Raw genomic sequence first — 27,944 nt, forward strand, 5'->3', positions numbered from 1 at the left:
CCACCCCGCCTATTTCTGCAGTGAAGCAGTAAGGCGTTTCGGTTTGAAGGGTGGGGCAACCGTTGTAACTATACTTGAGATCTTAGAACTTGTATTTCAAGGTGGGTGGCGCATTTACGTTGTAGATGTCCATGGGCTCCAGTAACCACTTAACCCCAGGTGGGCTGTGAGCTCGTCCACCTATCTAAGCAATAAAAAAAACGGAAATCGAAGACTGGATCGGGTTTGACTAGTAACAAATAAAACCATTATTTCGCAGTAACAAAAAAAAAACATTTATTATCATTTATAGGTACATATTTACAAAATAAAATACTTTTTTGAAACGCATTTTTATACTTAAAACTATATTTGAGTCGTCTATTATCAAAGGTGGCAATCTGTGCATTTGGACAAAAAAATGTTATTGATATGTCAATACAGATTGATTTGAATATAATCGTCTCCTTCAAAGAATACGGTTCAAAACCTGCATTAAATAAAGGTTAATACTTAACCTGTTATTTATCTAAGATGTCGTTCAGAAGAGTTTTGTGACTGCCAATGGAATACAAAGTCAATAATTCGTTTTTCTGATTTACCAATAATTGTCCAAAAGTCACATTGCCGGCTTTGATAATAGTCGACTCATTTATTGTTGAATTATTTCCCATGTTACGAATAATTTATGCCACGTTTAGAGGGTTGCTTTGCCCACTGACTTATGATACTTCCCATTGTGCTTAGTGCGAGTTTTTTAACGTTCTCGATAACGTAAAAGTTAGCTCATACTTATATGGAATGGGATCGTTTGCGTGCGTTTGCCGTTAGGGGCGCTGTCCCAACTGCATACAAAATTGGGTTAACTTTTAAGCCTTCGTCAAACAGAACGCGTACTTAGCGCGCGTCAGAGCGTAACACATCCCGGCGTCATAGCGTAGCGCTCTGACGCGCGCTAATTACGCGTTCTGTTTGACGAAGCCTTTACGCTATCGAGAACGTTAGAAAACTCGCACTAAGCACACTGATCTTCAGTGGGTCGCGATCCGGTGGTAGATCGAGCGAAGCACTGCTCTTGCTAGGATTAGTGTTAGTAAGCCCTCTCGAGTTGAGCCTGTGTGATCATCTACCCGTTAGGGCGTAGCTGGAATAACTCCTTAGAAATGGAGGGTAGAAGTAAAAAGCACCATTTTGTTTATGGGACAAATTGAAAAAATGTCCGCCTATAACCAGCGTATTATTGTCGGAAGACTCACCGAAATGGCCTTAGTGTAGGAAGTAGAAGTGATATGAATATAGCTGTTTTAAACAGAGTCAAGTGTGCTGAGTTGAACGACTTCATATTTTTCGTGAATGGTGTAATTAAAAAATATGCAGTATTCAAAATCTCAACGATTTATTTTTATTACTATTAACGTATAGAAGTGTTTTTTTCCTTCTTAATTTAGTATCCTACTCTAATAGTTTATGATTATTTGTAATTATTTTTATAATTGATAACTTTTTTTTGTTTCTAAAAATATTGATACTACGTCCCTGGAATAGTTTATTTCATCTCTTCTTACATTTCATTTCATTTCGTCCCAAATCGATTAGTCTCATTTTGGCGTATCATTTTTCATACAACAGAATTATTATTTCATAATTGAAGAACTTTGTTAAAAAGTCGTTACTGGCAGCAATGGCGTCGCAAGAAGGTTATTGCCATACGAAAAAAAAAAAAAAAAAAGAGTGCCCCTAGACTTAGGAGGGTAGAGGTAAGATACGTTGGTCGTGGCTCCGGGGAGGGACTACCGGGAGTCTGCCCGTCTGGCGTGCGCAGGCGTGGCACACGTCGTCACAAGGATCCGACGGCTGGGACTCGAGGTGGCGCTCGACAAAACCCAGGCCCTGTTGTTTCACGGGCCGGGACGAGCGCCGCCTCTGGGTGCCCACCTCGTGATCGGAGGCGTCCGCGTCGGGGTCGGGGTGACCGGTCTTCGGTACCTCGGCCTCGAACTGGATGGTCGGTGGAACTTCCGCGCTCACTTTGCGAAGTTGGGCCCTCGACTGATGGCGACGGCCGGCTCTTTGAGCCGGCTGCTTCCAAACGTCGGGGGTCCCGATCAGGTGGCGCGCCGCCTCTACATGGGGGTGGTGCGGTCGATGGCACTATACGGGGCTCCCGTATGGTGCCACGCCCTGACCCGCAAGAACGTCGCGGCGCTGCGACGTCCGCAGCGCGCGATCGCGGTCAGGGCGATCCGAGGATACCGCACCGTCTCCTTCGAGGCGGCGTGCTTGCTCGCCGGGGCGCCACCCTGGGACCTGGAGGCGGAGGCGCTCGCTGCCGATTACCGGTGGCGAAGCGACCTTCGTTCTAGGGGGGAAGGGCGCCCCGGCGAAGGAGTAGTTCGAGCGCGGAGGCTCCAATCTCGGCGGTCCGTGCTGGAGGCGTGGTCTCGCCGCTTGGCGGACCCGTCGGCCGGCCTCCGTACCGTCGAGGCGGTCCGCCCGGTTCTCGCGGACTGGGTGGGCCGCGACCGCGGATGCCTCACCTTCCGGCTGACGCAAATGTTGACCGGCCATGGTTGTTTTGGCCGGTACCTTTTCAAAATAGCCGGAAGGGAACCGACGGCGCAGTGCCACCACTGCGCTGACCGCGACGAGGAAGACACAGCGGAACACGCATTGGCGCGTTGCTCTGGATTTGACGAGCAACGCGCCGCCCTCGTCGCGGTCATTGGAGAGGACCTCTCGCTGCCGCGCGTCGTGGCTACGATGCTCGGCAGCGAGGCGTCCTGGAAGGCGATGCTCGACTTCTGCGAGTCCACCATATCGCAGAAGGAGGCGGCGGAGCGAGAGAGGGAGAGCTCTTCCCTTTCCGCACCGATCCGTCGCCGTCGAGCCGGGGGCCGGAGGCGGGAATACGCCCGTACGTCCCGGCCCCTGTAGGTGGCGGCCTCCCCCCGGTGAAGGTCAAGGGGCGACCTGAGGGGGTGAGGCCGCGCGGCGCGCTACCAGCACTCTAGCGCGCCGCCGTGGAGTGATTAGAGCGACCGGTCGACGGTGTATCGCGTCCCGACCCGGCAGGCTGGTTTTGGTCCAGCGGGGTATTCCGGGACACCAGCGGCACCGTCTGGGCGGCCCGACGGGCTGCCGTACCGAGACGGCCGACGTTTCAGAGCCTTCGATTCGCCTCGAAGGCTCCGTCGGCTGGGCGTCCTTGGGGTGAGCCGCGCCGTCTGGTTGTAGTGTTGACTGCGGTAGCCCCCCTACCTCATCCGGGTTCTGACCTCGGAGGGGATCGGACGTCGGGTGTAAGAGTGCAGGGGAGTCGTTTAGTGGGTGGGTCCTAAAATCCTTGGGCCCGCGGTCTGCTCACAACACCATGCAGATCGTTGAGTCTCACATACCCCGCGCGCCCCTTTTGCGCGGGGACCTCGTAGGAGGTTCGGCCCTCTACCCGAAAAAAAAAAAAAAAAAAAGGGTAGAGGTAAGAAGAACCATCTCAGTATAATAAAAAGTGTTCACTGAAGGACAGCAAATTAAGATGGCGCCATAATAGCAAGTGGTTTCTTACTAGCGGTAGGACCTCTATGGGTTGTAACTATACTGAGACTTTGGACTAATGTTTCGGGAAATCAACATGACCGATGTCCACGGGCTCTAGCTAACACTCGACACCAAAACATGCCATGACCCAATCCTCGCATTTAAAAAAAACTTCACTTTATTTCCGTTTCGTCTAAACATAGACCTAATAATTTTTTTTGACTAACAGACACGGCAGCGAAATAATTTAACAAAAAAAAAATATAGTTTTTATTTTGTTGAGGCGGATCCGGTGGCGGTCGTCAGGGGTGTCACAAGAGGAATTGGATTATTGAAGAAAAAAAATTTTTTTTTGTCGATGTCATGTCTATTATCTGTCCAGCTGGCATGTCCTGGAGTCGTGCACCTCCTTCACGAGCTGCGCCAGCTCCTCCGCGCTGTACCCGATCAGCTGCTTCAGATCGCAGACGAACTTGTATACAAACCTGAGACGCAATTAATCCAAACTGTGACCTTGACTTCTCTGATGAGGATATTACAGGGCGTCTGTCGCGAACCAGTCAGTGATGCTGGTCGAAGGACGATTTACTGGTGGTAGGACGTCTTGTGAGTCCGCGCGGGTAGGTACCACCGCCCTGTCTATTTCTACCGTGAAGCAGTAACGCGTTTCAGTTTGAAGGGTTGCGCAGCCGTTGTAACTATACTTGAGACCTTAGAATTTATATCTCAAGGTGGGTGGCGCATTTACGTTGTAGATGTCTATGGGTTCCAGTAACCACTTAACTGTGAGGTCGCCCACCCACAAGTCGCTTTATCGAGACTTAAACCATTCACGTGCTGATGTCCATGGGCTCTATGAGACGTCCGCGCGCCATCACCGAACCGAGCCTAGCTGAGCGAGTCTACATCGACGCATGGTTCCGCACCTCTTCCCCGAGACCTTGGCGATCATGTCCCCGTCGTAGTAGTATCTGAGGGCCCGCGACAGCTTCTCGTAGTTCATGGCCGGCTTCAGCTTCCTCGCGCCCCACAGACACGCCACCTTCTCCGGCTCCAGCAGCTTGAACTCCCCCTCAGTGCCTGCACCAGACCGCTGTGCTTAGTGAGAGCTTTTTTAACGTTCTCGATAGCGTAAAAGTTAACTCAGATTTGTATGGAGGTGGAACAACGCCTCTAGCGGTAAACGTTTTTTTTTAATAGTTGGACGAGCTCAGCCAACTCAGCTAAGCTTTTTATGGTGTCAGTATAGTTACAAGGGCTGTCCCACCCTTCAAACCGAAACGCGTTACTGCTTCACGGCAGAAATAGGCAGAGCGGTGGTACCTACCCGCGCGGACTCACAAGACGTCCTACCACCGACTAATTTACTAAGGTCACTAATAGCTTATAGACGTGAATGCGTCTCGCATCTACTGTGAAACGTGAGATCCCAATCTCGACTGTATCAAACAATGCATAGAAATTTGAGTTAACTTTTACGCTATCGAGAACGTTAAAAAACGATGCCTTTTTTATTGCATAGATAGACGGAACAGCTCACGGCCCACCTGATCTTAAGTCGTTACTGGAGCCCATGGACATCTACAACGTAAAAGCCGCCACGTACCTTGAGATATGAGTTCTAAGGTCTCAAGTATAGTTACAACCTTGACCGCTTATTAGCTACTGTTTTGAATTTAGATATGTTTGGGACTGCGAAAGGATAAGTTTTAGGACTCACTCCGTAGTTCGTTGATGCACTATTCAATTTTCTCACTGGCGAGAGTTATATGTGCTGATTGATCAACAAACCACAAGTTTATTGTTTTTGCATGGGCACCTAGTTTTTTTACACACTCTCTTCGCGCCATTTTCACACGCGTTGTTTTTCTTTTAGCGTCAACAGATGGCGTGGATAGGGGATTGAGGAAGGAATAAGGAAAAGGAAGTCCCAACAGCTACCAAATGATTAATAACAGTCGGGGACCGGGGGGCGGGGGGAGGGGGTCGTGGGGGTCCGACACTCACCGTGCCACCTGATGATCTTGAAGTACTCCGCGCTGGTGAGCAGCTCCAGCAGGAACTGCCACAGCTGGATCTGCCCGTTGTTGCCACTCCTGGTGACGTAAGTGGTGGCGTCTTCGTCGCTCTGCTGAGTGACGACCTGCTGGAACGGAGAATCCCAAATACAAATGGTCGTCCGGTGAGCGAAATTCGACCATGATTAATTGAAATTATAAGTTTGTACACTATTATGGTTATGTAGTCAAAGACTAATATACTTCTATAATCACCACAGTGCAGGTCGGAATAGTTAGATTGATTTAATGTCGTTGACGTCAAACGTAGAGGATAATATGGATATGCCTCTAAAATAACGGAACTTAATATTTATTGTGATATTTGTTCCGGAATTTTGAAATTAACATGAATCTGTGTTTAAAGGTGAAAAACGTATTAATAATATCAATCTACGCTAATATTTACCTGAAATGAAACATGTGACATGTTTAACGCATGCTCTTCATCGTGTATAGATCAGAATATAAAGATGTCGATATTTTAGTAGAAAATGTTAAAAAAAGTATTTCTAAAAGCCCCTAACAGAGTAAAGAGTTTAAAAGTATATCCTGACCTACCACTGCCTCCGCAACCAGTAATTACAGGATGGGGTACTTGGTTTACAGCAGCATTTTAATACGCTCAACACTTCGAAAAAATTAAATATGTTCTAAACAACTTTTTTTTTTTTTTTTTTTTATTGCCCTTGTAGGCAAACGAGCATACGGCCCACCTGATGGTGAGTGGTTACCGTCGCCCATGGACTTCAGCAATGCCAGGGGCAGAGCCAAGCCGCTGCCTACCGTTAAAACTTCAACTTCAACTTCAACAGTACTGGTTCTATTGCCATTCACAATGCAAAAAATATTTTAGAAAAACCAAATATACAGGGAGATTTAAAATATATCGAATAAAATTACCGTATTATTCAAGTAGTTCTAAAAGAGTTACAAAATCAAAAATTATCCAGTTGATTCACTTTTAATGTTTGATCAACTCAGAGTTACCATTAACGAGTGCAACAGTGACAATATTAAAAATAAATAATAGTTTAAAGAAACTAACAAAATACGCTTTTATAGAAAATCCAAGTAAAAAATAGAAAATAAATTTTAATAAATTTGATTTAATAATAGTGTAAGCAAAAATGATTTTAATTTAAAAAAAAAAAAAAACATGGGATGCATGGTATCAGTAGTTATAAATATTTTATGAACAGATATGAGTAGAAGGGTTATTTTGATAATATCCTGAAAAGCACCCCACGCTTTTTTTTACAATTAAATAATTTTTTCCGGTTACTTGTTTGGGTCGTTTCTTGATCACCGACTGATGCAGCTCCAAAGGATCCTTCGGCGGCTGCTCCTCATTCTGGACAACGGCTGGAAATATTGCAAAAAAAAAAAAAAAACATTTATATATTACCAGCACAAAATATACATTGAGGGGTGTAAGAAAGGCTGTTGTTTGATTTAAGCGACAGTTTTGCAAACTTTACCAGCAATTTAAAGCTCCAGCCGATCTCCGAAAAAGCGAAGCCCTAAAGAATGATGCAAGAAAATCAATCTCTCTCTCTCTCTCTCTCTCTCTCTCTCTCTCTCTCTCTCTTTTTCTCTCTCTCTGTGTGTGCTTGCTCCCTCAAAAACTTGCATTCAAATGTAAACTGAAATACCGAACATGTTTTCTTCTTTATTAATGCACCAAAACAAGTTACAACCATATAAATTATAAGTTTAAATATTTAATATAACAATCTGGATTGCAATTTAACACAGGTGCATACAGAAAAATTATAACAACTGAACAGATGCCTAAATACCTTGTATGTGTATATAAATACACACATACGCTCACACACACACACAAACACACAACCGCGCGCACACACACTCACACGGATATATAAGTTACTATCTAATTACATTAAATCTAATGTATTATTCTCTGGACAATATTAATTATTGTTAAAGGTCTAATATCTACACAATATATTACTAGTGCTGCCATCTGTCTTGCATTATCGGTAGACATGTTTTGTTTGTTCTATGGTTTTAAATAAAATCAATTCTGTGCCACTCGTCAATGCGAATACTTTGTTTTATTTTAATTATTTGAGAATATGTTTAACTAAATTACATTATTTATAAAAAATCTTTTCAAATATATCAATGTGTTATTCTGCTGCTGACCGTGCACAGCTATTCGATTCCCGTAACATTTGCAAACTCACCGATAAATTTACATTTCCTTAACAGCTCAAAGTGTGTCCAGAAGAGGTCGCCGGGATCCGACGGCACCTTTTCCCTGGAATAAACCATTATGAAACATCAAAAAGAGATGAAAAGTGTAACCCCCATACAACGCGGTATATTGGCTCCGCGTTGTACCAGCTTTCTAGCGTAACGCGACCGTACGAACCCATTTAATATATAATAATAATTTTATAGAAAAATATAATAAATATGATTTTATAATGTAACACAATGCATGTACATAGATTAACGTGGTATGGACATGTGATGCGTAGAGAGAAGATGCAAGTGACTAGGAGATGTATGGAAATGGTAGTGTAAGGTAGAGGGGGAAGAGGTCGACCGAAGAAGACATGGGTGGAGTGTGTGCATGACGATATGAGAGAGAGAGAGAGGAGTGTTGCGATGACGGCTGATACAAGAGAATGGAATAGAAAAAATAGCTGTGCCGACCCCACCTAGTGGGATAAGGCGGAGACAAAGAAGAACGCATGTACATAGGGACGCGGTATACATTATGAACTGTATTATCATAAACTTCCTAGTACAGAAATAGTACGAGGGAAATCCCCGCGTTATCTGAATAGGTCATGTATTGAAATCGCGTTATATGAAATCAAGTAATTAGAAATCGCGCTATATGAGATCAGGTAATTAGGAATCGCGTTATATGAAATCAAGAAATTTGAAATCGCGCTATATGTAATTACATAATTAGAAATCGCGCTATACGAGTTCACGTAATTCGAAGTAGCGTAACATGAGAACGCGTTATATGAATAGAACAGAGATCAAGATGTCGTGACTCACTTAAATTCCACATTGGACATCGTGCACAGTCCCGTCCCGGCAATGTTCCAGTCTGACAGCTTTATCCCGGTCAAATTAAACTGTCTCACCGCCCACTGGATCCAGAGCTTGACGTGCTGCACCGACCTGGAGAGACGAGAGTTCCAATTGTCATCCAGCAATTGCATAAGTGCTTGAAAAAGCTCAGAGTCCGTCGTGTAAAGCGCTTACCGGGCTTTAAAGCCCCCTTCGAGACTTAAGGTTGAAATTCGAGTTTGGTATATCGGCTTCCCCGCCCTTCAAAGAGACATGACACCAATACCACCAGCAAATGTCGATTGATGATCACAATGCGCTGGTATAACACTCAGAGAAGGCTGCTGTCCATTCTCTGATGACTCCCTTAATTGCCCCACCCGAATACCGCCAGATTAGAGGCCATCCATAAATCACGTTACAGGAATTTTAGGACTTTTGAATTACGTATTTAACAAATGTTCACGATTGACTTCCACGGTGAAGGAATAGCATCGTGTAATAAAAATCAAACCCGCAAAATTATAATTTGCGTAATTACTGGTGGTAGGACGTCTTGCGAGTCCACACGGGTAGGTACCATTACTACCTACCTATTTCTGCCGTGAAGCAGTAATGCGTTTCGGTTTGAAGGTTGGGGCAGCCGTTGTAACTATACTGAGACCTTAGAACTCATATCTCAAGGTGGGTGGCGACATTTACGTTGTCTATGGGCTCCGGTAACCACTTAACACCAGGATCTAAGCCATATTTTTTTTGAAAGACTGAGTATGAAGGGAAGGTTTAGTTACCAGTCAGCCGGGTCGTCGGGTATCCTGATGCGGTGATCGCTCTTGAACTGCGCATCGACCACCCACTTGACGGCGGCCGCGTGCGGGTGCCCCGGGTCAGCGGCGTGGCCCTCCCCCTGCTCCTCGGTCAGCGAGAGCGTGTCGTCCAGATCCAGGCCTGTCGAGCCAGACTTTACTCGCAGCTGATGCCGAACCACCTCAAAACCTCCGCTTTGAGACGAATAAAACTACTTGTTTTTTTTTGTACCTAAACTGAGAGCCTTGAGAGGCTATTTCAGCGTAACCTTAACTAGTAGGTGAGCTCACGGGGCTCAAACCTGACGACGTTGCTAACACGAACCCTAGCAAGAGTCGTGCTTCGCAGAATCCACCACCGGATCGGAAATGCGACCCACTGAGAAGATCCGGCGAGAAACTCAGTGGGCTGTGTCTGTGGGTTAATTTACTCGTCGAGCCCTTCGTCGCAACCGACGGTTTCGACGAGAACGATGATCGGATAAAACTCCACAATCCTCTCAAAGTATACGAACAAGAATTGAGAGTGAGGTGATAAAGATGGCAGTTTATGACGTCACTGCCGTTTAAGCACCGAAGCGCGACAGAGACAGCATATCGTTTCCGATCCGGTAGTAGATTCAGTCGCGAAGCAGCTGCTCTTGTTGTTAGGTCTCCTTTGGAGGCGCTCGGGTAGCTGTTAGCAAATCCCACCCCTCCTGGCTGAGCCCTTGCTTTCCCACCTGTCCTAATAAAACTGGAAAGGCCTCCGGGCCACCGGTTATCAATGAAACAAAATAAACACTACGCGTGCAACTTAGTGCGCGTGAATGTAAAGAAACTTTTTTTTTCAGTATGTGCTATTGTGGTTTTCTTCTTTTTTGCAGGACAATGCCGTGTAAAGCCAACCTTAAGTATCTTAAGTTAATACTTAAGAAGTTAATACTCTAGAAAATGGTTTATCTATGGGCCGGTTTTCATCCGAATCGGTACAAGGTTACAACAAACACCCAAACAAATTCTTAGACAATTCTATTGTTATTAGAATGCGCAGATAAATCTGTCTACCACAATGTGCACACTAACTTGCGTGCCTCCTGGGCAGCTGGACCACCTCCTCATCAGGCTTCAGGACGTCTAGTATGTTTATCTTCTTCTCGGCCACCTTAATCTGTATGTTCACTTGGACGACGCCTTCGCCCCGGATACACTGCTCCACTAAGGTCTTGTGGTTCTCCAACTGGAAATACATCATCAGCATGTGCCCTAGTTTTTCCCCTATCTATTCGCTGGTAGCTTAGGGGGCTATTCTTGCTTTGCGCGGACGGGTAGGTGAGGTCAGGGATAATTTTTCATAAGAATATAAATTAAAATCAGACATGACTTAAAGGCCTTAGTTACCACGTCAAAAAATCCTTGAAAAAAATTAAACACTAGAAATTTGACAGATGCTCGAGGGACGAGTGAAGTCAGAATTGTGTGCTGGTATAGAATGATAAACAGAATCATCCGGTACCAGTGGTTTGGCGATAGCTAACATACAACAGGATTCCTTTTCAAAACTTTAACATAATTCTCTCTCGTTCTCACCATTTTAGCGTCCTGCAACCAAAACGTGTAGTCCGATAGATCTGTCGCCAGCCTCCTCTCGAGCATGTCCCGTAGACGGGAGAGCCGCGTTCTGATGTCCATTAACTGAACAATAATTTCCTCTGAAATTTACATTGATCAGTTAGCCCTAACGCATTCGTTAAGTCCCCGAAATGGCATCCCTTATCGTTCTGATAAACAATCCGTCTCCTAACGGTGCCCCTTACCGTTTTTATATAGCCTCTCCACGGCGCCCCCTATTGTTCTCATAAATCGTCCCACCGGCGCCCCCTACCGCTCACATAGTCTCCTAACGTTGCCACTTTCCGTTCTTATATATCCTCCCAACGGCGCCCTCGACTGTGCTCATAAGCCGTCCTAACGGCGCCACCTACTGTTCTCATAAACCGTCCCAACGGCGCCCCCTACCGCTCACATAGTCTCCTAACGGTGCCCGTTACCGTTCTTATATATCCTCCCAACAGCGCCCCCTACTGTTCTCATAAACCATCCCAACGACGCCCCCTACCATTCACATAGTCTCCTAACGGTGCCCCTTACCGTTCTTATATATCCTCCTAACGATGAAGATGGTGGAATAGCGAATTTGTGTCTATCATAGCCTCCTTTGTACGTGAATGAGGAGTGAGATCCTCGTCGTGAAGGAGAGAGTCCTGGAGATAATCTGACAGATGATGTAAACGGATGTATAGTTTCACGCAAGACATCCATAAGAAAATATTAGTCTGACTGTAGATATGTAGTGTAGCACAAGGCTGCTCGCCTTTTTGTTTCCTGGCCAATCGATAGCATGTACCAGGAGTTATGATATAGACGTGAATGCTAATACTAATCTTGAGGTATATATCCAATTGTATTCTAATTTTTTTCCTTCTTAATCGTTCTTATCACAGACTACTTACGACCACAGAAAATATGCATTTTTTCAGTTCTGATTTTATGACACTGTATTATTCGACTATTGGAGAAATGTCAATAAATCATTCATATACAAATTTGGTTGTGAAATTGACAGGAAAAATTCTTACATAATTATCAATTTACATACGTATATTTATTTCTCTCCACTATTTGCTAAGATCATCGATTAAGTGCAACCATCTTTTTCGGGCATATAATGAGGTCTCCAAGGCAAAGTGTGGAAAAGCTTCTCATTCTTGGTAAAGTGGAAGAGAAACAAGCCAAAGGTAGGGAACCAACAATATGGGATAAGGTGAATAGTTGGGGGCACCTTGCAGCAGACTGATCTTTATGGAAATACTTTAATATGTGTGGTCGCACTCGTCAGTAATGAGAGAACAAGGTAGAAGAAAGAATAATGCTATCTAATATGTCTAACCACTACTTTCGTTGCTCTGTAGTGTGTCTTCATCGTCTGGTGTATCAGTGAAAACAGCTAATGGTGCGGGCAACATCTCATTACCCGTCTGCATCAATCCTGAAATCATTGTTAAAACAATTAATGTTTGTAATGTAAAAACATTAATGTTTGCTTTAAACATGATATAATCTAAGCTACTTTTATTACATTTAACCTTGAAACTAGAAATGAGACCGTCTACGATTTGCCACCAACAAGTTCTTGGTTACTTTGGTCATATTGCTCGGCGGCCACCAGACAACCTGGAATTGGCTGTGGTGGGCAAGGTAAAACGGAAAAGACCCGCCGGCCAGTCACCAAACCGTTGGTCAGATCAGGTAACCGCACTCACCAGGCTCGTTGTTACGAACGCCCTGAGAGAAACCAAAAGCCGTACGATATGGAAGCTGATGGTACAAAGAGCCATGAAGGCCTTTCAGGGATACGACCTTCAGCAATGAAGTATACGACTAAGAAGAAGAATCTCCACAATTCAAATACTGAACAGTAAATTATATTGTTCTTATTGACATCCTCTTTTGAGTGTTGTTTTTTGTGCAATAAAATTTTATTTTGTTTTGTGCCTAGTTTAATTATTATTTTATTTGGAAATACTATTTCATAAATGATTGAACCATTTATATATGATATAATAATTGAAATTACGTAGTACGGCTTTTTTAAGCTACCCCTTTCCCAACCCATAGAAAAGCTTCTGTATTATATTATAAAAAAATTGTTCTTGATTTATATCAAGAACTTTTTTTTATGGCATTTATATATTTCTTGTGTACTATTATGGTACATATTTTTTGTATATACTGTATGGTCCTTATCAACTTCGTGATAAAAGATTTTACTGTATTGTGCAAACAACAGCCTAATTATCTATTAATGTATTTCTTAACACATTTCTTTGCATATTTAAAAAACTAAATGCAGCTTTGGGAGTAGTATCTAATAGTCACACATGATGTATGTTAATATGGCTTGAGTCAATCTCATATCAATAATATCAGGATAGCGAAACCAAGATTTTTGTGCAGTCTCTTTGAAGTTGAGTTGGTCTATGATGCAATGATGGCATATTAAAGAGTAGCTTGAAGATTACAAGTGCTGCAGCATAGCGTTCTATACTTGTGGCCATCATAGTCAAACCTGTGTATACCACAAAGTATCAGAATACTACACCATAAAACGTAGGATGAAATGGCCACTATCAAATTCTATTCTCGTAAGTTTGAGAGTTTTATTCCATTAATGGATGCAAATTAGCAACTTAATTTGTTTTGTGTGTTTTTAGTCCTTCTAACGTGTCACTGTCATAATCAAAGTATGAAAATTTATTATTAAATTATTATAATTAAATATGAATTATAATGAAAAGTTTAATGTAAGTTGTATTATTAGGATAACGAGGAATTTTTTAAATAAAGTTTTAATCAGCCAGTTTATTAATATGCAAGATTATTGAATTGTCAACATTTACATTCTAATTAGGTATAAAGTAGATTCTCCATATAAATTTGAAACTAGGGATTTCATATCAAGTTCTAATATGGAAGTTGAATAAATAATACAGTCCGCCTAATGACGCATTGTTTAAAATTCCTTCTATTGGATTCCATATGTTTATTTTCGGAGTTATAGAATTAAAAATTTAATTGTTTTTTTTTAAATCTAGTTGGACAAGGAAGCAACCAACCTAAATCACTCTCGGTAACATATTGAGGTATAATCGACATCGGATCACTAACAGCACTTGTTTCATCGAAACTAACGTCACTAGTTTCCATTTTGATGGATCTCACATTTAATATATCACTTAAATCTGTTACTTCCATGTTTGGAAAATTAAGTTCAAAATTTTCTTGTTTTGAAAATTTAAGGAAAAGGAAACAAAGAGTGCACTTCCGCGTAATGCGAGCAGTGCCGGAATGTCAATTGTCAATATTCAGTAATGTCAGTGGTAATGTCATTATTGTTTGACACTTTGACACTTCCTAGTGCGTTTCAATAAAATTATCTGTGCCTACAAAATAGTTGAGAAGATTCTTCACACAGCACGAAAAATTTTAATTTGCGTACAATACTGGTTGCGGACATACATATATTCTGTATATTCCCACAACGTGGCTTTTTCTCCTCTTGGGGTTATCGCAGTATACCCAATTTAGATTAGATAGATAAATTTAATTAATGATGATAGCCTTTTGAAATCAATTGAAAAGCCAGTCTTGCCCAAAAAAATTGGTTATACGTTCAAATAATGTGGTCTTGACGAAGGCTCTCCAAATCACATGTTTTTCAGTTGTCCTCGTCTATCTTCCTCCCTCTATGATCTCCTTCCTCCTGATATTCCTCGCCCCATTGATCTCAAATCTCTTCTTTCCCTTGTCAACTCCCCTTTCGTTTATATTCTTAGTTCATTCATTAACCATAATAATATTAAGCTGTAGTTTGTCTGTCTGTTATCGAACTAACCCCTGTATATATATGTTGTATGTATATTGTTTTAGGTAAATCAACAGAGATCCTGTCATCAAACATTCTTAGCTACTCACTTAATTCTTAGTGAATATCTGTGACCTTGCTCGTTCACGAAGCCCGCTATAGAAAGCAGAGTATTAAATACACTTGACATTGGCGAAATCTAAAAGGAAACGCCATAAAGAGAGAAGAAGATAAGAATATACGTTCAAATATTTGAACTTCTAATCCATTGGAATGTAGTTTACTGAAATGGAATGAAATGAGATGTATTAATGTTCCAGTAAGACAGTGGCAATTTATTGAACCTTCTGCGTGTTTTTTTTAAAAACCCGAGAAATTATGTTCAGCAATTTGGTTTGATTTTCAGCGGTGTTAAATGATTAACAAACCACCGTGATTACATATTTAAACATAAAAAATACTAAATTAACAAAATAGAACCATTCGTACAACTTGGCTCCTCGCGTTCCCGCCAAAAAGCCCATAGTATACTTGATATCGCACTGTGTACTATAAAATATCAGTTCGTTCACTGGTTTGTTAATGTAGCTCTCTAGTCGCCCGCCATTCCACCAAAATCTTGTCAAATTTATTTCTTTCAAAATGGCCGAACTATAAAGACGTGTAATACATTTATTGTCACAATGGAGCCCTTAAGCGATTTTAATTTCGAAACAAACAAATCAACAAGTAACAAAGATTTTCTTACTAGAAATAACACCAACAAATACGTGAAAACATTGAACTGTGTACCAAACAAAGACCTATTTAATTTAAATTCTGATTGTTGTGTTGCGTTTTGTGGAAAGTGTTGCAGATACCCTCACAGACCTTCGCCTGATATAAGAAAATACTTTAATAGTGTATCGTGTGCAACGTAAAAGAAATTTCTCGAAAATGAATTTTTTGAGCCGTGAAATGCGCGTCAGACACGATCCGCAGTATTTCAAACAAAATTGTTATACCAACGGAAAATACCACACGGATGCCCTGAATGATAGCGATATGAAGAGTGTGTACGGTGAGGAATTGTTCAATAAATTGCATACACTACCCGATCCATTGATGAAGAATCTTGGTGACACATTAGCCATGAATATGACCGAAGGTGAAAAAGTCAAGAGTCAAGAGAATAAAATTGGTGGCGAATCGACTCTATCGGGTATTACTGGGTTTTTTAGCGGTATGATGAGCACTCTCGCTGGCGTCATGTTCCGTAGGTCGAAACCGTCAGATATCTATCAAGGGACACTGCCACAAACCTGGCAGGATTCCAAAAGTGACTACAAAAACATTCTTAATATCACGGACAAAACACCGAACACAGTCACTGATTTATCTGACAATAAAACGGATGACAGTAACATTGACAAGTTATTCCCAATTATGATTACAAATAAAGAATGTAAAGAGGCAACAGATCAGAAGTTGTATGCCGAGTCCAGTTCTGTCGACGAGTCATTTGAGGATGCTTTCTCACCTGAAGATTTTATGAGGTTAACGCAAAGCGCATTTATTGAATACTATATCCCCTCACAAAATCATAAAGAGGAGTTTTTGGAAATCGAAACACCTAAAATTAAAGTTGAGTTCTCTAAGATGCCCGAACACAATTTAGTTTCTCAATCACATCAGACCAAGGAAAATACTGGAAATGTGACAGAAAAAGATCCCAATTATGATTTGGTCACATCCTGTGAAGACAAATTAAAAAAAATCAGAGCATTACTACAGAACAGACGTCGGAACAAAACACATATAGACACCGAGGGTATTGAGGATATTAAATCCAGAAGAAAACAAGAACTATTTCCTGGTATGCCTGACGACAGCATTGAAAATTCCACTGACACCAGCCTGAATGTAAACATTAATGAAAATTTGAATTTTGGTGAAGAAGTTGATGTCAATTCCAGTACTGGAAGCTCACCGCTGCTTAAAGCTTTGGAAAAGTCTGAACTTGTCATTGAACCGGATGAAAGCTTTGATGAGGTTTCGGGTCGTTTTCATAAAGCTTCAACGTCCAGCGAGGACTCCTTCCAAATTGTCTTCAACGATGTCCCTCGTACAAGAAGAACATCGGAATGCGATTCTGAAGACTCCTTCATTGTATTTGAAGACAATCCCGACGATTGTTATACCACAAACGATATATTCGGTGATTCTGATTCTGATACGGACTCTAGTGATTCTGAAAGTGATTGTTGCGATTTGTACTTGTCAAAGACTGTGAAGAATTTGACCGATGACAGTTTGTACGATGAAGTTGATTATGGAAGGATTCTCTCATGCTCTGAAGTGTGCCCTGACAAATTTGAAGAATACAAGAAGCATGCTGCAAAGAAAGACCGGCCAGTTAAAAGGGTGAGTAATTATATTTAAAAACGTTGTTAGTAAACCTTCCAAACAATCAAGATACCTCATATCCATCTAACGCACAACTTATCTTTGACCAAAATGTATCTTTACATGACATCAAATTCATTTAAGCAAATATTCATAATGTAGTTGGATGGTAAATAGGACATAAATTTAAATTACTTTTGTGGTTTAATTTATAATTTTATTTTAAGCACCATTGTAAGATGATTGATTTTTAATTGACAACAAATAACATTATTAAAATGAAGTAGCTTTAATTATGTTTGTGACATTGGAAGACAATTAGTAAAGCATATTATATGAGATATGTTTACTAATATCAGTAGATAATGATGAATAGTTACTGATAAGTGACACACACAGTCATCTGGCTCTAAACTAGAATTTCCTAGGTTTTTTTAAATGCCTTTATAGGCCAACGTGCATACAGTCAACCTGATGGTAAGTGGTTACTGTCACTTATGGACGTCAGCAATGCCAGGGAAACAGCCAAGTAGCTGCCTTCCATTTCCTATGAATCTGAAATATATATATATCAGGTTCTCATACTCATACAGGTAAAGCCTTTATCAGATAATAAAAATCTGCCCTTTTCCTGATCCTTGTAAATACTTTACAATATTATGCGATTCTGATGTGGCGGTAGATAATGTGAGGCACTTTCTAGTGTCTGGGTTAGCATGCTCTGTTAGGTGTCACCTCCCAGGCATAGCATAGCTGGAACAGCCCCGTAGGCTACCAGCTAATTGGTAGGAAAAAAAGCAATTATCCTTATAAATTGTACCATAAATAAATAAATAAATAAAATCATACAAAAATGTATGTATTGGAAAATATATACTCTTCATTCTTTGTTTGCAGCAGACTGCAACAATTCTGGGAATGTTTTTGTCAAAGCTTTTTTTTTTAATCGTTAATAATTCTTCAATTCCTAGTGTTTGTCTGCAAGACCAACGAAGTACAACTAAGTACATGGTACTATTTTTTGTGCCGTAATATCATGTAGTTTCGGGTGGTAAAAAGTTAACACAAAATGAATTAATAAAACGCACAAGTACTTTAATTCAAGAAAAGTTATTATTGTTGTACCAAAAAATTATCAGTTTATTTATTTACTGTAACATTAACATTGTTTTTTTTTTAAACTGTGCATTCAATGCAACATTGGTCAAGGGATTTGGGCGATAGCTTAAAATATAGGATTCATACATTATTATAAAATGTATGAAGAGCACAAAATATTTATTGTGTCTAAATTGGTTTATTTTCAAAGTAAGAAGCACGGAATGTGATATGCCATCTCTGTCTAGAATTCTAGATTTAAATGGAAACAGCGTAGCGTTTTTCTCATATTTTTTCTCAGTTTTGATGAATTTACTTTGGCAAATACATTTTATTGTATGTTCCGGTAGTAGATGCATTCGCGAAGCGGCTACCCTTGAGTTGTTAGGTCTCTTTCCTAGGTGCTCAGGCAGCTGTTAGCATATTTCAAATGGTTTTTCCCCTACCTAATCGTTGGTATCCTATGGGCTATTCCAACTTCGCGCGGACTGGTTTCAATTGGTTAAATTGGCCCACCAGCCTTATCAAATTCAGGTCACCCGAAATCATATAAGTCCAAACAAAAAACTGTATGTCTGCCATCTATGCATTAGTAAACCATTGATCCAATTGTGATGAAACTCGGTCAATTGTTGTTCGCCCTCCGGGAACTTTCCGTCATGTGTCATCAAGGTATGCCCGTTAACGGTTGCATAGTTAAAATAAATCTGTTTAATTCTTAGTCGTTTGCACTCTTGGCTGAGTCGTGGTAATTAGTTTGGTTGGTGGTGCGCTTCTTAAGACGTCGCCATTCCTCGCGCGCCGCGGCCTTTCTTAAGCACTCGTTGACGGGACCTTTATAGTTAGTTGTCTTTATCTGGTCGGTCCATCGTAACGGTGATCTGCCGCGCGGTCTTGTACTTTTTTTTTTTTTGATAGAAGTGTTGTTACTGATGGCCCTGAGGCCTTTCCAGTTTCACTAGGACAGGTGGGCGAGCAAAGGCCCAGCCAGGAAGGGTGGGATTTGCTAACAGCTGCCCGAGCGCCTCCGAAGGAGACCTAACAGCTCAAGAGCAGCTGCTTCGCGAATGAATCTACTACTGGATCGGAATCGCGACCCGCTGAGAAGATCCGGCGAGATCATGGGTAGCCTCAATCGTGTCCAGTACATCAAGGCGCTCCAGAGTCGTCACTGCGTCGCGACGCATGTCTGAAGAGAGTGAGAATGCGATCCTGAATGATGGAGGATAGACACCTATCGTCACATCGACGGTTGAAAGGCCATTTGGTTTAAGTGACATTTTTGCAACTTTACTGGAGAACCATTTATAACACGATAAAAAACTTATTCAGCTATTTGAATGTGGTAAACATAATTGACGTCCAATTAAAATTATCGAATTGTTGATATTAATACCAAAAAAAACAGACCTATAACTACAAAGATAAAGGTTGGATGTTAACCGAAATGTTTAAACCAAATAACCTTTCACCCCTCGATATGCTTCATTCCTCGTCGATTAATATGAAGAATTCAAAGAGCAAACTAACCCAAAGACTGAGTTTCTCGTCGGATCTTCTCAGCGGGTCGCGATTCCGATCTGGTCGTAGATCCTGCTTTGTTTTTTCCTACCTATGCTGATAGCCTTAAGGCTAGTTCAGCTTCGCCCTAACATGTAGGTGAGCTCACGGGGCTCAAACCGGAGTGTTGCTAACACTGGCCCTAGCAAGAGCCGTGCTTCGCAGAATCTACCACCGGATCGGAAAAGCGACCCGCTGAGAAGATCCGGCGAGAAACTCAGTGGGCTAGATCCTGCAAAGCACTGCTCTTGCTAGGGCTAGTGTTAGCAAACTCTCAGGTCGAGCCCGCGAGCTCAGCTACCCGCGCGTATCTGGAGTAGTCCCTTAGGCCATCAGCGAATAGGTAAGGAAAAAAACAGTACAACATGACCGCGTTCCAATAGTCGTGAAGAGTTCCATTCAAATGATTTATTTGCCATAGACATGGTACATAAATGTAGAATAGGGATCACAGCGCACAAAATAAAATTCCGAAATCTTCTGTTATAATAATAATTAAAAATTAATTAACACTTTTATTTACGCCTTGCTCATTTTTTAACCGTTTTCGCCATCTTTCTTTTCTCTGTCATTCTCTTCTCCCTTTCTTTCCGTTTTCTCTCATTCACATCTTAACGCTGCGTTCCACACTCTTTTCATACGTTCCGTTCTTACCAATCCTACATAAATAATCTATACTTCTATATTAATACGTATATAAATCTACAGTGGTTTTTACGGATGTTCCGTTATAACTACTGAACCATGCATCCGATTGACTTTAAACTTGGTATCCAAAATCTTGGAATTCCATACCAAAATCTTGGAAATCTTGGTATGGAAAACAAATGTACTTAATGGATAGGCTAATATTTATATGAGTGTTGGACTCCCTACGCCAGTTGCGGGGGCGTTAATGATGAGAATCGTTCTGGGGGTGAGAAGATTCGTAAATTATAGTCACAAAGAATTTAGTTACATTCATAATCCATTAAAATCATAAAATCTAATCAATGACATATTATTATCATTTAAAAATTCACCAATATTATTATATAATATAATAACATTTCCTTAAAAAAATCTGTGCATAGGTTTTTGAATTGTCGATTCTTAAATTATCCTTGTAAATATCAGGCAAGCGGTTATAAATTCGGTAAGAGATTGCGTGAAACATTTTTACCACAAGTCTTTGTTAGCGACGTAAAATTTATTTCGTTTAATTATGATTGTAACAATAATTTGACATATTTAGATTTAAATTGATTACGAATGTTATGTTGCGTCAGAACGGTCACAAGAATGATATGTATTTGTGGTCCTCTGTGATAAGATTGCTCATAACATTGTTGACCACATTCGCTTTTTCCGACCACGTAGTTCACCGGTGTCCTACGCAGCGCACTGAAGTAATTATATCGATTTTAGTCCGGTAAAAAAATGCTTAAGAGACGTTATAGAAACCGTATGTGCGATGTGTTGATCATTACGGATCCTCCCGATCCATTAACGGTGCTTTTAGGTACCACAAGCACCGGTCACCGTCCTCGTCGAACCCGTCGCTTGCGACGAAGGGCTCGACGAGTGAATTAACCCCACAGCCCACTGAGTTTGCCGCCGGATCTTCTCAGTAGGTCGCGTTTCCGATCCGGTGGTAGATTCTGCGAAGCCCTGCTCTTGCTAGGGCCAGTGTTAGCAACACTCCGGTTTGAGCCTCGTGAGCTCACCTACACGTCAAAGAGAAGCTGAAATAGCCTCTCAAGGCTATCAGCATGGGTAGGAAAAAAAGAACTCGATAACCATTTAACACCGGATAGGCCGTGAGCTAATTCTCCCTTCTCCGTAATTAAGGAAACCTTTTAGTTGTCTGACTGGAACATCATAAGAGGTTTGAAATATCATATCGAGGTGGGAAAGGCTATTTGGTTTAAGCGACATTTCGCTTAGCACGCGAAATCTATCTTTGTAATTAAAGGTCCATTACAATAATAATAATAATGGTATTAGCATCAACAAACAGCTTGATGTTTTTAATTGAACTTTAATTAGGCTTACTGCATTCAAATAGCTAGAGGTACTTTTTGGTCGTGTTAATTTTCCAAATTATAAATGGCTCTACTGTAAATTAGTGAAAATATCGCTTAAACCAAATAGCCTTTTTTCACACCTCGATATTCAGATTGAATTTATTTGTACATTTGTCCGATTACAATGATTACATCATTCTTATTCTGATTACATCAACTTATTATAATTTTATCATTAAAGCGATAGAGTAACGTATAAATTGTAATAAAAATTACAATTTAGTAATGAAACTGATGAAATCGAAAGATTGTTACCACATGACAGTGAAAATGGACAAGTCGTCGTGGCCTAAAAGATAAGACGGCCGGCGTTCTCGTAACGGGCGATGCGACTGTATCGGTGTTCGAATCCCGCAGACGGATACAATTTTTTTTGTAATGTAACACGTAGTTAATATTTGCAGATGAATGACTTTTATTATGACCCGTATAAATATATATATACTATATATTTTTAATATTTTTTATTGCTTAGATGGGTGGACGTGCTCACAGCCCACCTGGTGTTAAGTGGTTTCTGGAGCCCATAGACAGCCACAACGTAAATGCCGCCATCCACCTTGAGATATGAGTTCTAAAGTCTCAGTATAGTTACAACGGCTGCCCCACTCTTCAAACCGAAACGCCTTACTGCTTCACGGCAGAAATAGGCGGGGTGGTGGTACCTACCCGTACGGACTCACAAGAGGTCCTACTACCAGTAATTACGCAAATTATAATTTTGCGGCTTTGATTTTTACTAAACGATTTTTTGTCGTTCACAGTGGAAGTCAATCGTGAATATTTATTAAGTACGTATTTCATTAGAGAAATTGGTACCCACCCGCCTGCCGGATTCGAACACCGGTGCGTCGCTACATTCGAATGCACCGGACGTCTTATCCTTTAGGCCGCGACGACTTCAATTGCTAGTCAAATCGTCCACTAGTGGAATGCTATAGGCTGATGATGATGTTAATGTGGGCTTGGCTTGAAACAAACTAAACTTGCCGGAAACATCACAGCAGTTTTTATTTATTTCTTACCGACACGATTATCGCTTCATTTCATTGACTTCTTGTTTATTGACATTTGTACTTTTAACACTCAACAGATAGCAATTAGATAAATATAATAATTAAAAGAAAACAAGTAATTCCAGATAAGGTTTAAAGAAAAACAAATTAACGGCCGTCTGGTGTAGTGGTAAGTGACATGGTCACTACATAAGGGGAAAATTGCATAGAAAAAATACATTACATATTATTAAGTGCAAGCTAACGAAATCGTGTTGGAATAGTTTTTAAAATTGTTTAAAAAGAATGTTTGCTGCTTTAATTGTTTTTTTTTTTTTAAAGAATGTAATTGTGAATGACAAAAGTACGCAGCCCGTTAACCTCCTAATAGGTAGTTGCCGTTGTCAATGTCATTAAGCAAGGCAGCGCGAGTGCGATTGCGAAAGCAGTTTTATAAGTGACGCCGGAGTTGTTTATTGCGTATTTCTTTTCTTAGCTATGCTGGTAACCTCGATATAATACATTGTTTACCATGGGAGTAAGTTTTTTCGGGATAAAATGTGTCCTCAGTAAGATTACTTTAAAAAAAGTGTGTATCTCTGGACGCCCGACAGAAGTGATAAGTTGAACTAAGTATTTAATATGGAAATTGTTTAACTAGAGAAAAGCTTAGGTAAAATTTTATGTATATTAATATGATAATGTAAGGAAAATTGTAATATAAATTGAAAAATATATATAAATAATTAGGATGTACATACGTTCTCAGTACCGCTGCCGTGTGCGTGAGAGAGAAAGGGATGCAAGATGGACTGGCCCCGTAACGCGTTACGTAACGAAGCAGCTTACCCTCACATCAGTAGTTATCACTTCAAAAAACGAAACCACATCAACCCTTTGCTTCGTTTCGATGCTAACAAACACACACTCACATTCCCTACCACATCCCTATAGGTATACATAACTTACACGGAATTTGTAAAGAGATATTCCATTAGTCACGGAAATATTTTGTATTGGGATGATTCTTACGTAAAAATTACGGTGAATTTTAATGTGTGAGTCATTTGCACTCAGTATGATTCCCCGAGCTAACGATATGACGCTTTATTTTTATTTGACGTCACCGTTCAGCGCCGTGTCACCGCTGGCGATCGTCTAATTTTAGTTGGACATAGTTCTTTGAGAACGCCGTTGAGATATTCACAGGAATGAATAATTCGGGAATGTCAGCGTTTCACGGTTGGTAGCTGTAGGGTATGTTGCAAATACGCGCGGAGAGGTAGGTGAGCTCACGGGGCTCGACCTAAGGGAACTAGCCCTAGCAAGAGCGCGGTGCTTCGCTTAATCTACTACCGGATCGGATCCAGCTGAGGAGATCCGGTGAGAAACTCAGTGACTTGTTTCTATGGACTAGTATGCACGTTGAACTCTTGGCGAGGAATCAGGAGGATCAGATAGGTCATGTTTAGGGCGACGGCGGCTTTGCGGTTGCTCCGTCGCCCGGGTCGGAGATTTATTCCGTGGCGGACATAATAAGATTTTTATCGACTCAACTAATATAAAATTGACGCTTCAATGAGTGCTTGTATCGATTGATATCAATATTGGCTTATCTGGCTTCAATTCTCACCAGCAGATACAAATTTGTCTTGATAAATACGTACTTAATTGAACAAAAAGTTGTAATAAGAATATAAATCCATAAATGCCGCGAACCTATGGGTTCCTATTTCAATGGTGGGGCAGCTGTAAGGTTAGACTGATCTGGATTGCTTTATCTTTGGTTTCCAGGTAACATTTTCCGATGAGCCTCCGAAGGTGCATGTGATGAGAGTGTGGGCGTTCGCGGCCCGCCAGGCCAGGGCTGGTCACTGGGAGAGATACGCCCTCGATCGCGAAAGATTTAAAAGGAGGTATGTATGTATATAGCGCGTTTGAAAGAGATATTGAAAGAGGTCACTGTCATTACCCACTCGGTCTGTGAATGTACCTTAACGACTTTCCTTTACACTGACTATTCATTGAATTTGTATTTGTTTATTGCATATGTGTGTGGACGAGCTCACGGCCCACACTTGGTGCTAAGTGGCTATCGGAGCTCATAGACATCTACAACGTAAATGCCGCCACCTACATTGAGATATAAGTTTAAGGTCTCAGTATAGTTACAACGGCTGCCCCGCCCTTCAAACTGAAACGCATTACTTCTTCACGGCAGAAATGGGCAGGGCGGTAGTACCTACCCGTGCGTGCTCACAAGACGTGCTACCCCCAGTAAATTGCTGAATAAGTGACTGTACTAAAGTAATGATGTCCAAATAATGCTTTTAAAACCACACATATTTCCCTGTTTATACAATTTTACACGTGTGTGGAAATATTCGGGTCATTGCTTAGTAAGCCGGTCATCGTTTTCGTCGAACCCGTCGCTTACGACGATGGGCTCGACGAGTAAATTAACCCTCGGACACAGCCCGCTGAGTTTCTCCCCGGATTTTCTCAGTGGGTCGCGTTTCCGATCCGGTGGTTGATTCTGCGAAGCACGGCTCTTGCTAGGGTTCGTGTTAGCAACGTCATCAGGTTTGAGCCCCGTGAGCTCACCTACTAGTTAAGGCGACGCTTATATAGCTTCTCAAGGCTATCAGCTTAGGTAGGAAAAAAAAGCTTAGTAAGTTTTTGCCCAATACTTTGGACTGGAACTATGAAAGTTCATAACAGAACTAAAGGTCCTTTTCTGTTATCTCCTTACCGTCCTTAAATGACGCACAGTGCACGGTTTTGTTTTTTGTAATTTCAGAATCGCCGACGTCGAGATGGCCGTGTCGTGGGTGCTGAAGCCGCAGCACCGCTCGAGGGTCATGTTCCAGAGGTTCATGCCGTGGTGGAACGCGGAGGATCGCAGGCAGCTAGCGGAGAACTCGCAAGAGCAGGACGCAGCGACGGATAGAGACAGCAAGTCCGACAAAACCAGAGCGATCGAGGGGAGATTGGCAAAACCTGATACTGGTCCCGAAACTAGCGGTGACTGTCCACCAAACGAGGAGGATTCTGGTAATATTAGAACCGTTCACAATGACGGAGACGAGGCAAATGCTCAACTAGATAACGGCGCCCACAGCGGAAACAGTCTAGAAATACTTTCGGAAAAGCAAAACGAACACACGGCAATGGATAGCGAAATTTGTGAATCGGTAATCAATGAAGTCGGAAAACATTACTTGGGAACTACATCAGAATCGAGTGCTCAAAAATTTGAAGGCGTATGATGAGAGAATCTTCTCTAGGAGCCAGACGAAGCGTATATCTGTGATGAGGAACTCTGCCCCTCCCCCAAACCCCCTCCCACCCCCCTTCCTACCTATCGGAAGCGATGCAGAAATTTCACCGTCCGTGGAAAACGTTCACAATACCCATACTGTTGCATAAATTCACACAGTATGTCCAATATTGATTGTCAGTCATACCACAAAAATATTTTTGTTCCAAACCATTTTTAAATCTACTCATATTACTATTAATTTTGTGTACAAAAAATTCTTACGTATAAGTTTATAACGATGTGAATATATATTTTATAATCAAACGTTCTATTGTAATTAATAATTTGTAACATTAGAGGCATATTATATTTTTGTGGTGGTCCGTCTTAAATCTTTGGAACATTTTATTTTTTAATTGACTCACTATGTCTCTGGACACTAAGGTGACAAGTGTCTCAAACATATCTTTGTGTAATGTGGTCACAGTGCCAGCATCAGACTCTCGGACTGGAAGCTGCGATGGACACGAGGGAGTGGCTTCGTGAAGACATTTCTGAAGACTCCGAGACAGGAGTTTGATTTTTTAATGTCCTTAAAAAAATATGGTTGCCCCCTCAGAAACATTGGAACAGTCCGACGGTTTGTTATAATGAAAAAGTGAGATTTATATGCCTCTAATGTTGCAATCTTTTTGTGTGCGGAGTAAATTTCTAATGTCATTTTAGATTTTAAAATTCCTCTTAGATTTTATTATTTTCGGTTTGTCACGTATATACTATATATATGTGTATGTGTGTGTATAAAATGCAAATATACATTAGTAATTATTTACATTAAAATAAATGAAAGGTTACGGTATTATTTCTGTATATTTTACTAGCTTTTGCCCGCGACTCCGTCCGCGTGGAATAGTTACTTTGGCAAAACGCAAAATTTTACCCCCCACTTCATTTGCGTAGAAAGTGAAAATATTTTGAAATATTCTTTATTGGTACTCCACTTGTATTGGTCTTACCGTGATGTTGTATAGCCTATATATAGCCTTCCTCAATAAATGGGCTATCTAACACTGAAATATTTTTTCAAATCGGACCAGTAATTCCTGAGATAGCACGTTCAAACAAACACACTCTTCATCTTTATATATTAGTATAGATTCCTTTCGATGTATTTTGAGTTGAGACGTGGATCGGTCTGCGTAGGTGGAGCTATAATAAGCGATGCGTCGCTGCACCCACACGAATACAGGGTGTGCAAAAAGGCAAGTTGAACCAAGAAAATCGACTGCTCTTGACTGGACTAAGTTTAAAATTACATGTCGAGGGCGGAAAAGCTAATTGGCTTAAACGACACTTTTGCAACTTTGCAGGGAGCCATTTCAAGTTTTAAATTTGAAAAAAAAAACAAAAAGAAATCAGCTATTTGAATGGATTTTATTTATTTATTGCTTAGATGGGTGGACGAGCTCGCAGCCCTCCTGGTGCTAAGTGGTTACTGGAGCCCATAGACATCTACAAACGTAAGTGCGCCACCCACCTTGAGACATAAGTTCTAAGTTCTCAGGTATAGTTACAACGGCTGCCCCACTCTTCAAACCGAAACGCATTACTGCTTCACGGTAGGAATAGGCAGGGTGGTGGTACCTACCCGCGCGGACTCACAAGAGGTCCTACCACCAGTAATTTAGTTTAGTTAATTGTAGTTTAAATAAAAACTGTTGCCGATATCAAATGAAAC

The 27,944-nt window shown here is 41.3% G+C and overlaps 2 protein-coding genes across 4 annotated transcripts; one reads left to right on the top strand and one right to left on the bottom strand.

Annotated features, from left to right (window-relative positions):
* Positions 1–248: 248 nt before the first annotated feature.
* Positions 249–14,335, bottom strand: LOC101742733 (DNA-binding protein Ets97D). Of its 3 annotated transcripts, none has more exons than XM_012690230.4 (11): positions 14,092–14,335; positions 12,366–12,464; positions 11,006–11,127; positions 10,502–10,655; positions 9,422–9,578; positions 8,616–8,741; positions 7,784–7,857; positions 6,856–6,935; positions 5,521–5,659; positions 4,440–4,593; positions 249–3,998 (listed from the first exon to the last, which is right to left on the bottom strand). In XM_012690230.4, the coding sequence occupies exons 1-11, from the start codon at positions 14,228–14,230 to the stop codon at positions 3,884–3,886; spliced, it is 1,359 nt and encodes a 452-aa protein (XP_012545684.2). In that variant the 5' UTR covers positions 14,231–14,335; the 3' UTR covers positions 249–3,883. The 3 variants fall into 3 exon arrangements, with proteins under 3 accessions (XP_012545684.2, XP_004925983.2, XP_012545685.2); XM_004925926.5 differs by having other exon boundaries at positions 5,521–5,656; positions 14,092–14,322; XM_012690231.4 differs by having other exon boundaries at positions 11,006–11,110; positions 14,092–14,316.
* Positions 14,336–15,395: 1,060 nt separating this feature from the next.
* Positions 15,396–27,068, top strand: LOC101742884 (uncharacterized). Its single transcript, XM_004925927.4, has 3 exons — positions 15,396–17,243; positions 24,739–24,860; positions 25,745–27,068. Exons 1-3 carry the CDS (start codon positions 15,777–15,779, stop codon positions 26,211–26,213), a joined length of 2,058 nt encoding a protein of 685 aa, XP_004925984.1. The 5' UTR covers positions 15,396–15,776; the 3' UTR covers positions 26,214–27,068.
* The last annotated feature ends 876 nt before the right edge of the window (positions 27,069–27,944 follow it).

This window comes from Bombyx mori, chromosome 23 (genome assembly GCF_030269925.1).
Source record: "Bombyx mori chromosome 23, ASM3026992v2".
NCBI lineage: Eukaryota > Metazoa > Arthropoda > Insecta > Lepidoptera > Bombycidae > Bombyx > Bombyx mori.

What these genes read in the sequence shown, in the direction of transcription:
- LOC101742733 (XM_012690230.4), bottom strand. Translation starts at nt 14,230, where the DNA reads ATGGAAGTAACAGATTTAAGTGATATATTAAATGTGAGATCCATCAAA. An exon ending in ATGTCCAATGTGGAATTTAA is followed by an intron (nt 7,858 to 8,615) that starts GTGAGTCACGAC and finishes GGTTTATTCCAG; the next exon opens with GGAAAAGGTGCCGTCGGATC. An exon ending in CAAGATCATCAGGTGGCACG is followed by an intron (nt 4,594 to 5,520) that starts GTGAGTGTCGGA and finishes GGTCTGGTGCAG; the next exon opens with GCACTGAGGGGGAGTTCAAG.
- LOC101742884 (XM_004925927.4), top strand. Translation starts at nt 15,777, where the DNA reads ATGAATTTTTTGAGCCGTGAAATGCGCGTCAGACACGATCCGCAGTAT. An exon ending in AAGACCGGCCAGTTAAAAGG is followed by an intron (nt 17,244 to 24,738) that starts GTGAGTAATTAT and finishes TTTGGTTTCCAG; the next exon opens with GTAACATTTTCCGATGAGCC. An exon ending in CGCGAAAGATTTAAAAGGAG is followed by an intron (nt 24,861 to 25,744) that starts GTATGTATGTAT and finishes TTGTAATTTCAG; the next exon opens with AATCGCCGACGTCGAGATGG.